The sequence below is a fragment of the Sesamum indicum genome, unplaced genomic scaffold (assembly GCF_000512975.1).
Source record: "Sesamum indicum cultivar Zhongzhi No. 13 unplaced genomic scaffold, S_indicum_v1.0 scaffold00354, whole genome shotgun sequence".
NCBI classification, from domain to species: domain Eukaryota; kingdom Viridiplantae; phylum Streptophyta; class Magnoliopsida; order Lamiales; family Pedaliaceae; genus Sesamum; species Sesamum indicum.
This window is the reverse complement of record NW_011628246.1, coordinates 1-12,727: the sequence shown is the minus strand read 5'-3', so window position 1 is coordinate 12,727 and position 12,727 is coordinate 1. Positions and strand designations below refer to the sequence as shown.

The 12,727-nt window shown below is 32.6% G+C and overlaps 2 protein-coding genes across 2 annotated transcripts; both read left to right on the top strand.

Moving 5' to 3' along the window:
• The first annotated feature begins 10,280 nt into the window (after nt 1–10,280).
• LOC105180151 (probable LRR receptor-like serine/threonine-protein kinase At4g20940) lies at nt 10,281–11,570 on the top strand. The gene has a single exon (XM_020691587.1). The coding sequence runs from the start codon at nt 10,281–10,283 to the stop codon at nt 11,568–11,570; it is 1,290 nt and encodes a 429-aa protein (XP_020547246.1).
• A 138-nt stretch (nt 11,571–11,708) lies between these two features.
• On the top strand, nt 11,709–12,584 carry LOC110011460 (receptor-like protein 12; the record flags this gene model as incomplete). The annotated part of the gene is made up of 1 exon (XM_020691586.1): nt 11,709–12,584. A coding segment is annotated over exon 1 (876 nt), but the record flags the coding sequence as incomplete, so codon positions are not given.
• Between the last annotated feature and the right edge of the window lie 143 nt (nt 12,585–12,727).

Genomic DNA, 12,727 nt, shown 5'->3' with positions numbered 1-12,727 from the left:
ATCTGAAGTTTCCTGATGGCTACGCATCTAATTCGGCCCGTTGTGTCGACATGAAGGAGATAAGGATTCACAGCATGAAGAGTCATGATTGTCACGTATTCCTGCATAAGTTGATCCCAATTGCCTTCCATGAAATGCTTCTTGAGCCGGTGTGAAGTGCGTTAACCGAGGTCAGCCTTCTATTTCAGATTCTATGTTTGACGACACTTGATGTGAATAAGGTACAAGAATTGAAGGTTAGTGCCTCAACCATCTAACATAACCTCGAGAAAATATTTCCGCCAGCTTTGTTGACTCAAAGGAGCACCTAATTATACACTACCATAAAGTGCCAGTGGGAGGGCCTTTGCAATACAGGTGGATGTATCCATTTGAGAGGTAATTGTTACACGAGTTATTCAAGTTTTTTGAAATAGTTCTAGTGTCATTATGTTTCTAACATCTATTCAGTTATTAGATTTCTTCGAGGATTGAAAATGAAGGTGAAAAATAAATCACATGTCGAGGCGTCAATTGTAGAGGCTTACCTTGTAGAAGAAATCAATCTCTTCACTTCTCATTGCTTTAAGGCCCAGATTCCTTGCATATGGAAAAAGGCCACGCAAAAATGACGACCTCTGTATGAACAACACTCGTATGCAACGGTCTATTTTCAACTACCTTGGTTGAGGTAGTGGTGTATCAAAGAAAAGATATCTCAATGGCTCACCACATAATTGGGACATACATATTGACGAACTGTGAAGTAGTCACGCAATACTACGAGTAAGTGTAAATTTTGTCGATATAATGTATTCAGATTATTGTTTCTGATTTTTAACCTATGTATAATTGATATGTATGTGAACAGGTCCTTTTTGAATGAACTTTACGCGCACCATCATGCAGAAGATCCTAGTATTGATGAGCTAGTAGTGTCTCAATTCAAAGGTTAGTTTAAACGTTGTGTAAGTTGTGTGTTTTTAATTATGTCAACTGAGGGCTATGTCCAACCCCTTGCATTTTAATCAGGTAGGGTCAGTATGCAGTTTTTTTCTCCGTTAATACAAAAGAAGTTATATTTTGGGAATATATAAATACAAATTAAGAATGTGGATGATGTATGAACTAATCATAAAGTTTTTTTGTGGTGTTTGATATACACACAATATAAACTTGTGGATGAGAAGCTAATCGTGTTTATCGTAACGATGAGATAACGTAAGTATATTTAGCAGGAATTATATTGTGTGTATATTTACATATACATATAACACGATTTACTTTAAATATGATACTTAGAGAAGATACAATCGTAGTACCGTTAGAGGGTGCTACATAAAATGATGACATACAAAATATTTTCAATACTTAAAATAGTGAACAAACATGAGAGAGAGGTTGTTTGCTCCTATACAATTTACAAACATATTTGTATAATTAATTGGAATTAATGTTAAAAATATATTACAACGAGCTCTTTTGAGATTTTGTGTAATTACAAATATATCTTTACTATTAGAAAATTTTTCAATAGAATCTAATTATAATGACTGTTAACAACTAGTCGAATCCATTAGTCCTCGTTATGTTTCCATCCATATTTTATGGTGAGTTAATTAAAATGCCCTTGTGTTATGAATTATAATTTTATATTTTTTAATTTTTTTTTACAAAAATGAACGAAATGGATAAGTTTTTTCTAAAGAAAAAAATCCATCCAACAAGTCCATCTTTTAAAAAAATTTTATTCTTTTACAAAAAGAAAAAAATACAACAAGGGTACAACTAGAAATTTCAAACCTCCATCCAAAAATTATATAATTTTATCAAATACCAGGAGAAAAGGTATTCGTAATTAGGCTTAAATGCAATTACTGCCCCGTATATATCAGGTAGTGGCAAAATAAGGATTGTAGGAACAGGGTGGCAATTTATGCCTTGTATCTAATAAAATTCTCGCGATTACTACCCTCTGACCATGATACCCTTTTGATGATAAAACGTTAATAAAGCCTTAGTAATCCTTTTACATGCTGTTAGTATGACCCAACATGCTTCTGAAATAAATTAAGCCCTCATAAATTCATATCTTGTTCTGACCACCTTTTTTTTGGGTATTACAAGTCCTCGATTTTACGAACTTCCTCCAACCACGTTACCACAGCAGATGGTTCGTCGGCACTTGGCTCCTTTAACAATAAATAGCACAACGCTATTTCATTTCCTACCATAGGGCTTAAAAGGCACTCCACTATAGGGACTTAATAGAATTTTGAACAAATAAATTGAACAGAAATCCTACTTTTATTGAAGAAATATATGAAATATTACATAAATATTATATCGTCCATTGGAGGAGACAACTATTTAGTCTCTCATATGATAGAGGTCTTGAATTGTTGAGGAATGCCCCATAAACTAAGAAATTTATAAATACAAAGACTCTGAACTCGAAATACTATATTTTGAAGAGTTGGAGAAGTTTTTCTAATGATCACCATCTGCTTAGTTACTCCTTATTTATAGTCATCCGCGGACTCCAAACACGGAATTCAAACTTGATTTTTGGTGAAGTCACTGCATTTGTTTTCTTCTTGTCTTTTTTGAATGACGTCATTGCGTTTGTCATCTTCTTATCCTTTTCAAGTGTTGGCCACGAAAGCTTGTCGACCACTTGATTGCTAGCTGGATTTCCAACTTTCTCACTGTTGGCATTTGTTATATTCTGCCAAAAGTCCCACTCTTAGATTTTTACATCTTTTGGATTTTACTTTGTCTTGTAAATATTTTTCGTTTTACCGTTGTCTAATTTCGACTCGGGTTTCTGTTGGGTTACCCGAATTTTAGACCCAAACAAAGGTTTTTCTTATTTTTCACCCAAGGGCATACATGGTTATGCCATTGCCCAACATGCAACATGTTACATGTTTTCATCCTTGTAGGCTCAATTGCTGGCAGCTTATTTTCCCATATCAACATTCTCTTCTTATCAAACGAGCTCTCAGCAAATTCAGTGTTTTTTCCTATCAAGAAATTTAATAGGAATGATTCCTTTACTTTATTCGAAAATATTTTAAACGGATACTTAACTTTGTCCATCTCGGTGATACAGAACCATAATCCCCAAGCACTTTTGGTGGAAATGTCATCTTCACTTATGGCGGACACCAGTGGAGCTTCTCTTGAGGCAGCTTTGCTTTTGTTGAAAGCTACTGCAACTTCATAAAATGAAATGTTGGATGATACCCTTTTTCTGCAGTCTCCGGAGCTACTAATGCAGATTATATCTCTAGAATATCACCTCTCTTTAAGGGGGGGTTATTCCACTCCTGAAGTTTTGAAATTTCCTAAAAAACTAGGTGGCATAGTATGAACTAAAGCTAGACCTCCAAAATCATACCATTTGTTTACATCATCTGGTTTGGACCCTCTAAATCTTGATCCTATTATAGTTTTTGGATGTTTCGATGATGGTCTTGTTAGGAAATTTTATTCATTTGCGAGAAATTAATTTTTTCCACATTCGCTGATAACCCTGCGAAGCAAAAAAAGACATCAATTCATTAGCATTAACCTTATAAGTGGCGGTCATCGGCCTAAGGCTAATCTCTCCCTCTTTAATACCAGAGGTGTTGGGTTGACTTGAATCATCATAAGTTTGCACTTCTTATGACTCAATTATTGCCATTTCACCAGAGTCTGACGATGGCTTTGCGCAATCAGTACTTGAATCTGATGCTACAGATTTAAGGCCCTGCACTCTAAGAGCATATCTAGGGTCATGCTCCCTCATCTCATGAGTCATCCTCAAAATGTGATGCCTTCTGAATTGGTTCTCGCGGTCGTTCCATAGCTAAGTGGATGCTAATAAGGAATTTCTTACGGCGACCTGGACAGTGTCTAGATCAGCTCTTTAAATTTACCTACAACTTGGCATTTACCGCTATCTATCTGAACTACTTCTCAAGCTCCTCGAGGTTTTTTCCCGAAGGTGCCTGAATCTCAATAGATGGAGTTCACTTCAGATGCCTCCATCTCTTGTCAGGAAATCTGCAAGAACATTCTCATGAGATTCTATAACAACAAATTATAACAATTATATTGGCATTCAACTTGCATCTGATAATACGAGCTTTCACTATTTAAAATTCTAATTTTTTTTATGAAAATCTTAACGATAGTATTATCAACTTTTAAAATGAATTCTTAGGCTAGTAAAATAAAGGTCATTCTTTAAAAGTCTTCCAAACCGCAAAGAATTCCTTCTCATTAATGTGGCAAACTTTGGCTTGTTGCTCTAAGAACAACCCTCCTGTATATCTATAAGGTTCTTCCCTTGTAGTTTTCTTTTTCATGAGCACCGCTGCCCATCTATAGTCATTGGCGTCTGTGTAGACCACCAATTCGTCCTCGTCTTGTGGTATACCAAGCTTTGGCAGGTTATTGCAAACTTATTTCAGCTCACGAACCCTTTTCTTGTAGATTTCTTCCCATTTCCACTTTGAACTTTCTATTTCCTTCAAACTGGTTGAAAATCCTTCCTATATCTTGCAAGATCCTTGATGAAGATGCCTGCGAATAAACAACTCTCAAGAAGCTATGCAAATACTTCTTGTCCATGAGTACATCTGGAAAATTGCGAATTTTCTCCATAATATGATCATATAACTCAATTCCTGCTTTGTCAGTAAGAACTCATAAAAGTTCAATTTTATTGACAGAAATAGTAGCTTTCTTCTCAAAAAGCACTAAACCTTCTTTATGGAATGAAATAAAAAATCGGAGGAGCCAAAAAACTATTTTTTTCATGAAAAACGTTTGACCATAGTGGTTCAATCGATGAACCGTATGATCTGGTACTAGGTTGATTGAACCAGCCAGGTCAACAATCAAGTGTAAATACATGATAATTCTTTAATTTCTCTTCTAAAATGTGTATTATTTCTTTTAAGTGCCATATTAAGTTTAATTATTTTATGTTATTATTAAATATAAAATCTCGATTTCTCTTCTCAGTTTAGTTTTGCTATTCCTGTTAAATTATCTCTGATAATTTAGTGTATCTGATTTTTTGTTAAATTTTGAAATACATTATATTATTTCTTAAATTTGAGCTTTGTAAGTTTGTTATTAATTTAATTTTATTATATTTTATATACTATTGAACTATTAATATCAAAGAAAAACAGCGATTTCTTTTTTTAAAAGATAGGTTGTTGAGTATATTAATATTATTTATTATTTATTATTTTTTTAAATATTAATAATTATTTATGATGTAAATATGACGTCACTGGTTCGACTACAGTTGACCCAACTGTTGTACTAGTAACTTGTAACCCACTTAATTTTTTAAAAAATAAAATAAAATAAAATAAAACCTCACTTAATTTGATTTATATTTCTGGTTTTCATTTATTTTAACAATACCTATGTCACTTTCTTTTTATTTTAGGTGTGTTCATTCATAAAAGTTTTAGTTTTAGATAATTTGTTGTTATAAATTTTCTTTGTGATGTAATCTTATCATTCTAATTTATAACTTTTAGTCTCCATCTCTATTATAGAATATAATACTCACACATACATTGAATTTTTTCTTTTAATTTTGACATAGAACTTTGATTTTATTTTTTATTTTTATTGTTGTTGTCTATTGCATATTTCATTGAATTTGGATTTAATTAAAGTAACATGCATTTTCAACAATCTCATTGACGTTTAGTTGCTTAATATATATTTTTAATACACACGTAGATATGTGCATAGTAGCTCACATCATTATTATTTTGAACTTTTACGATACGTTATGATTTCGTTTCCTAATTAACTTGTATCCAGCTTTATAAAATTTGCAGTAGTCCAAATCAATATCGTCCTTCTAGTACAACATTTCATTCTTCTTACACGCATCCATCTTCTCAACAGGTAAGTCAAAGTCTCTTATCAATTTCTTCGTACTATAATAGTCCTGGGGCAGGGTGTGGTCGCATGGCAATATATGATCAGCCCACTGCGATATTCGATCATATATATGCTAAGAAATGTGACCCTCAGCTTTGATATTCACCAACTCAGCTAGAGTCCTCAATTGAGATTGGATGCAATCGTTCCACAACGGCTGCTCTGTAGCAGGCACTACATCGTGAAACCGATCTGCCAGCCCAAATACATAATCGTAGAGGCCCCTACCGTAATATGAACTAGGCCATGTATCAGTAGGACATAACCTCGTACCATCATCAAGCACACCATCTTGGTTATAATTAGAAGACCAGACAGCCGGCTCGGCGGTATCAAAAACCATCCTCTGCACCCAATCCATCTGTGCCGCATCACCCCAAGGCGTACTCATCCCCTGCATAACATGAGAAATGGGAGTTTGCTCCTCCCTATAATGGGGCCGCCTAACGGCCTCAAAATATTCCTACACTCTCTACTCGCCATGAGAAGTCCAATTATAATATTCCAGCATAAAATATTTCATAAGCAAGTCGAAATTTAGCTCGTTTGTGGTTTTGAAAATTTTATTTTGGCACTTCCGACAAAGACACCTAGTTTCTCACTGTTCATATTTGAATGTTGAGACTTTGCCCATTCTATAAATGTAGCAACACCATCCTGAAACTCCGGAGTAAGACCCCGCCTATTCGGAAGGTTTTCTCATACATCCATCTCCTCAACTATGTTAACATGATAATTAGTCCTACACACACACATATATTATTATATTATTAAATTAATTAATATAACAAAATTACAATAAATATATAATCAATTGACAAATAACTCCAAATATCAAAGAAAATTACAAACAAACTTCACGAACAAGAGTACAAAAATATTAGTAGGATGGTGAGAATATAAAAGAATTTGAGAGAAATTAAGAAAATAGAGAGAAAATAAGAAAAGTGGAAGAAAATAGTGAGATTAAATAGAGGAACACATTTATATAGATAAAATTGAAACTGTCTTTATAACGGGGATAAGAACACATATCTAGCCATTACAAAGTAGCCGTTAATTCATATTTTTGGGACAGTAATTGAGACGATTTTGGAACAGTAAGTTAGTCCGTTGAAATATAGTCGTCGATGATCAGTTGGAACAGACTCAGTAACACTTAGAAAATACTTTAAAAGAATTGTTCCAATTTGTACCAGCATTTGAAACAGTTTTAGAAACGTATTGCTTATTAAAATAAAACTCATATTTTGGAACAGTTTTTGGCATATTTTATTAAGAGTGCACAAAAACCGTTCTAAATTGTACCTCATTTTGGAATACATTTTCGAACTGTCACTTTTGGGACATATATTGCAACAAATATAGGAACAGTTTGGTTGTGACCATTCTTAAATCTAATATAGTGTTCGAAACTGAGTTTCAATGATTTTTCGTTACTATTTTGGTACGGAATGTTTAGTAACTGTTACTTTGGAGCTTAACTTGGAACGGTTCGACCATTCCAAATTTATAACCCAAAAAAAATATTGCACCTGACGTCAAGTATCAATATCCGTTCCTGATGTATTCCAAAACCCGTTCCAAGATGGAACAGGCTTTGGAACGGTTGGTTAGATCGTGCCAAATTCCACCTTTTTTTTTTGGTGAATAGGCTTAAATGTATTTTTTGTCCCATAAATAGGTTATTTGGCATTTTCGTTCATTAACTTTTCAGATTGATATTTCGGTCAAACATCTTTTAATTTTCACAATTTTAGTCCTTTTTTAGCCGGAGTTTACCACCACCAGCGAAAGGGTGAACTCCAAAAAAAAGGGGGGGGGGCCTTAAATTGTAAAAATAAAAAAATATAAAATCAAAATGTAATTCTAAAAAGTTAAAGAACTCAAATTAATAAAAATAATAGCCAAATTTTAAAAGGCCATATGAGAAGGGTAAATAATAACCCAAAAATTAAAAGGATGTAGGATGAAAGTATTATCCTAATAAGTTATAAGGCGAAAACATAAATGATCTCAATTATAAAACTAAAAATGCATTGAAGATAATACATTAATTTAATATGAATAATAACTTACAAAATAATATCCAATTATATTTAATGTATTTAGATTCTTACACCAATATTATATCATATAGAAATTTATTCCAAAGTTAAACATTAAAAATGCCCATTTTTTTATTTTGTGTTATATAAATTAGAACACTAATTAATTCGAGATATCATGTAAGTTTACTTTAATAAAAGAGTCTGATAGGAGGGGGTTTTTACGTTCTTCATTAGAGATTAGTAGAAGGGATAATTGCACTCACCTCCTCTAAAATTTAGTATAATTATGTATAATTTTTTTATACCTTGGGACATTACATTTACCATCATTGAGGTTTGTTTCCATCTAACAAATAAGTTTCTTCATTAATTTAAATTAATATAAAAAAATTCGATGAATTTTAACTAACAGAAGAATTTATTTGTTAAACGAAAACAAATTTCAAGAGGATAGGATTTGTAAAAGAAACAAAATGCAGATAAAAGCTAAATTGGATAGTGTTTGGAGAACAATCACGTTAAAAATAAACTTAATTATATTGTAAGATGGATAATTATTTTGGGAGTGCTCTCTACTGAACTGGACTACCAATTGAAATAAATATTTTCTTTAGAGTCTTTTTAAGTATAATCTAAACTCCCAATGTATGATAATGAAGTATTTAATAATGAGATACAAAAAATTAATTCAAATATTTAAGATCTACTATATTTGTATATCTAGTTTATTACATAATTTTTATATTGTAAAAGTTTGAATAATTTAAAATATTTATATTTTTTTAATTCTTTCGTATTGCCTATATATTAATAAATAATTACCTGTCAATTGTGGGTGATGACTGATATTCAATAGTCGAAAGTCTCTAAATCAAAATGGAGTGTAAAAAGGTTAAGAAATGGGTACATGAAGCATATTGACTTGACTTAATTATTGGTCCCAAGCTCAGTCAAGCCAAAAGAGACTCTCATTATTATGTTTTTTTTTTTTAATTTAGATATATAACTTTGTATGAGGATAAAATTCTTTTTTGATCCGTTAAAAAATATTATTTTTATTTTTGGTAGCATAATTATTACAAGTGTCGCTTTTGATACCATAAAATACAAAAACACGCCTTTTTGATCCTAAGTTAACGGCAGAGGCCATATGTCTGCACATAGCCGTTAACGGCTGTAACTCCTATTGGCTCACGTGAGACTGATTTTGATTTCAAAAATATTGTTTATTGGTACAAAAAAAAATGTACTTTGTACCATTAAAAGGAAAAAATATTTTGATCAATTTTCTCCACAAACTATATTTTTTACAAAATTCAAAATATTAGAAAATTTTATTTTAATATATATCATAAATAGTTCTAAAATTATAATTATTTTTATTTCAAACAATTTCTAGGATCTATCTCACTATTTTCTAAATTAAATTTTATTTAGTCTAAAAATATATTAATATTTGAGCACAAACTATAAAAGGTAAAATTTATTTTTTGAGTAAAACTATTAGATAATTTTTTAATTAATTAATAAATTAATTTTTAAATTAAAATTATTTACACTTGGATAAATTATAGAAATAAAATTAAAATTTATATCTTCATTTTATGGTAAAAATATATTAAAATATTTTTAGACAATTAATAGGAAAAATTCAATTTAAAACAAAATTAATAGTTGCTACAGTTTATCTCGAATCTAAATAATTATAATTTGTGCTCAAATATTGATATATTTTAGATCAAATAAAATTTAATTTCAAAAATAGTAAGTAGAGCCTAAAAATTATTTGAAATAAAAATAATTTTAATTTTACAACTATTTATTATGTATATTAAAATAAAATTTTCCTATCATTTTTATTTTTGTAAGAAATAAAAAAAAATCTATTATTAAAAAATAAAAATGAAGCCAGAATATTAATCATAAATTAATTTAAAACATGACTAAATTAAAATCATGATATTTTTTAACTATAGCTAAAAATCATGACAAAATATTAATTAACCATGATAAAAATTTAAATTTTCACATTGATTTTGTTTGGCCATGATTATTATTTCTGCATTTGATTATCAAATTTAATTATGATATTTTCACTATTTGGTTATTTTCTACTATTTTTATTTCTCTACATTTATAAGACACTCACTGATAATTAATAATTTGTGTTAAAAGAACAAACTCACCATATAAAGACTTTGAAAGTCATCGGCGTGTAAGAAACATGGAAGTCAATTTAAAGCCACCTGCCACTAACTCATGTTCGTGCAGCCATCCTTCACTATGGGAATTTCTTTGTATTCTCAGTCTTTCTTCTGCTTCATCTTCATACTTTCAATATTTTGCATAACTAATTGTTTTATTCAAAATGCTTACAGCCAATGCCTGGAGGATCAGAGAAGTTTGTTGTTTGAATTGAAGAGCGATCTTATATTCAACAGCACTCAATCACTAAAACTGGTGCTCTGGAATCAGACTCAAGATTGTTGCAACTGGGACGGTGTGGAATGTGATGGTGTGGGGCATGTGATCAATTTGCAGCTCGATGGGGAGGGAATTTCGGGTGGGATTCATAACATGTCAAGTCTTTCCGGCCTTCGGTACCTGGAGAAGCTAAACTTGGCTGGGAATGACTTTGGAAGTCAGATTCCAAGTGGGATTCTCAACCTCAAACATTTGATGCATTTGAATTTATCAGATGCTGGTTTTCGTGGACAGGTTCCAATTGAAGTTTCACTAATGAGGAGATTGGTCACTCTTGATCTCTCATATAAACTCGGTTATAACAGTCTAGAAATTGAAGATCTGAATTTGAAGATGCTTCTTCAGAATCTAACCGGGCTAAGAGAGCTTTATCTCGATGGCATTCAGATGTCGTCAGCAGTTCTTAATTTCTTTGCTAACTTCTCACATCTAACTACCTTGTCTCTCAGTGGATGTGATTTAAGAGGCTCATTCCCTAATATGATCATCCAAATACCTACCCTAGAGAATCTTGATTTATCCTACAATGTGTTCCTCACTGGCTCCATACCACAATTTCATCGAAATGCATCTCTTAGGACTATGTTGCTTCGATATACTAACTTCTCAGGCCCATTACCAAATTCTATTGGTAATCTTAGCATGTTATCTGAGATAGATACGAACTTCTGCAGCTTCATTGGACCTATTCCATCCATGATTTCTACCCTAACTAAGCTAATTCATGTGGACTTATCCTGGAACTTTTTCACCGGTTCAATCCCACCATTTTATATGTCCAAGAACCTTCAATCTGTAGACCTTAGTATTAATTCACTTAGTGGGAGCATCCCCAAGTGTCTCTTTAGTCTTCCTTCACTACAAATACTTTTCCTTTCCTACAACCAGTTAAGTGGTCGAGTTTATGAATTTTCAACTTTACATTTTCCTAACATACTTGTGCTAGATTTAAGCAATAATAAACTGGAAGGGCAAATTCCCAATTCATTCTTCACACTAGAAAGGCTTGAAATTCTTGACCTTTCTGGCAACTTCTTCAATGGCACAGTTCAACTAGGAAAGTTGCAAAGGCTACACAGTCTTATATGACCTGACCTTTCTTACAATAATTTATCTTTTGACACAAGCATCACTAATACAAATTTCTCAATGTTTCCCCAGCTATTCTTTAGCCCTAGCTTCGCTTCTTGCAACCTACATAATATTCCTGATCTTACAAATCAATACATGCTGCAGATGTTGGACCTCTCAAACAACAGGATAATTGGGGAAGTACCTAATTGGATTTGGGAAATTGGTAATGGAGCACTTACCCATTTGGATCATTCTTCGAATCTGTTGGTTAGTCTGCAGAAGCCATACCACTTTCCTAGTTCACTTAGTTATCTGGACTTACACTCAAACATACTCCAGGGGGAGTTGCCCCCTCTACCCCAAGATGCTAACTATATAGATTACTCTAATAACAACTTTGAAAAGTCCATTCCACCTAACATTGTTAACTCCACTGACTATCTAATTTACTTGTCTCTTTCGAACAATAGCCTAAGTGGAGCTATTCCGACATCCTTTTGCACTGCTACTCGACTTGATGTTCTTGACTTGTCTGCCAATAGATTGAGCGGGAGCATACTGCCTTGTTTGGTGGAAAAAGTTGAGCACCTTGCGGTGTTGAATCTTGGGGGGAACAACATCAGTGGCCATATACCGGACACATTTTCTATCTATTGTAGTCTAAAAATTTTGGATATGAGTCAGAACTATTTAGAAGGGAGGCTCCTAGTGTCCCTGGCCAATTGCAAATCGTTACAGGTCTTGAATGTTAGAAATAACAACATCTATGATGGTTTCCCATGCATGCTGCCATCTAGCTTGCGTGTGCTTGTCTTGCGCTCTAACAGATTCCATGGACAAGTAAGATGTAGCAGAAGCTGGAAAGATCTCCAAATCATTGATATAGCTTCTAACAATTTCACTGGTTATCTGTACACAAAGAGCTTTTGGGGAATGATGCTAGAAAAGGACGCACGCCTAGAAAGTGACTACAATCACTACGACAGAAGATTTGGATTTGGTGTTGAATACTACCTTGCAACAGTGAAAGTAATAATAAAAGGGGTAGAACAGGAGTTGGCGAAGATTTTGACAATCTTTACATCAATTGATTTCTCTTGTAATAATTTTCAAGGGGAGATACCAGATGCAATCGGTGATCTTAGAGCTCTTCACGTTCTCAACTTATCCCA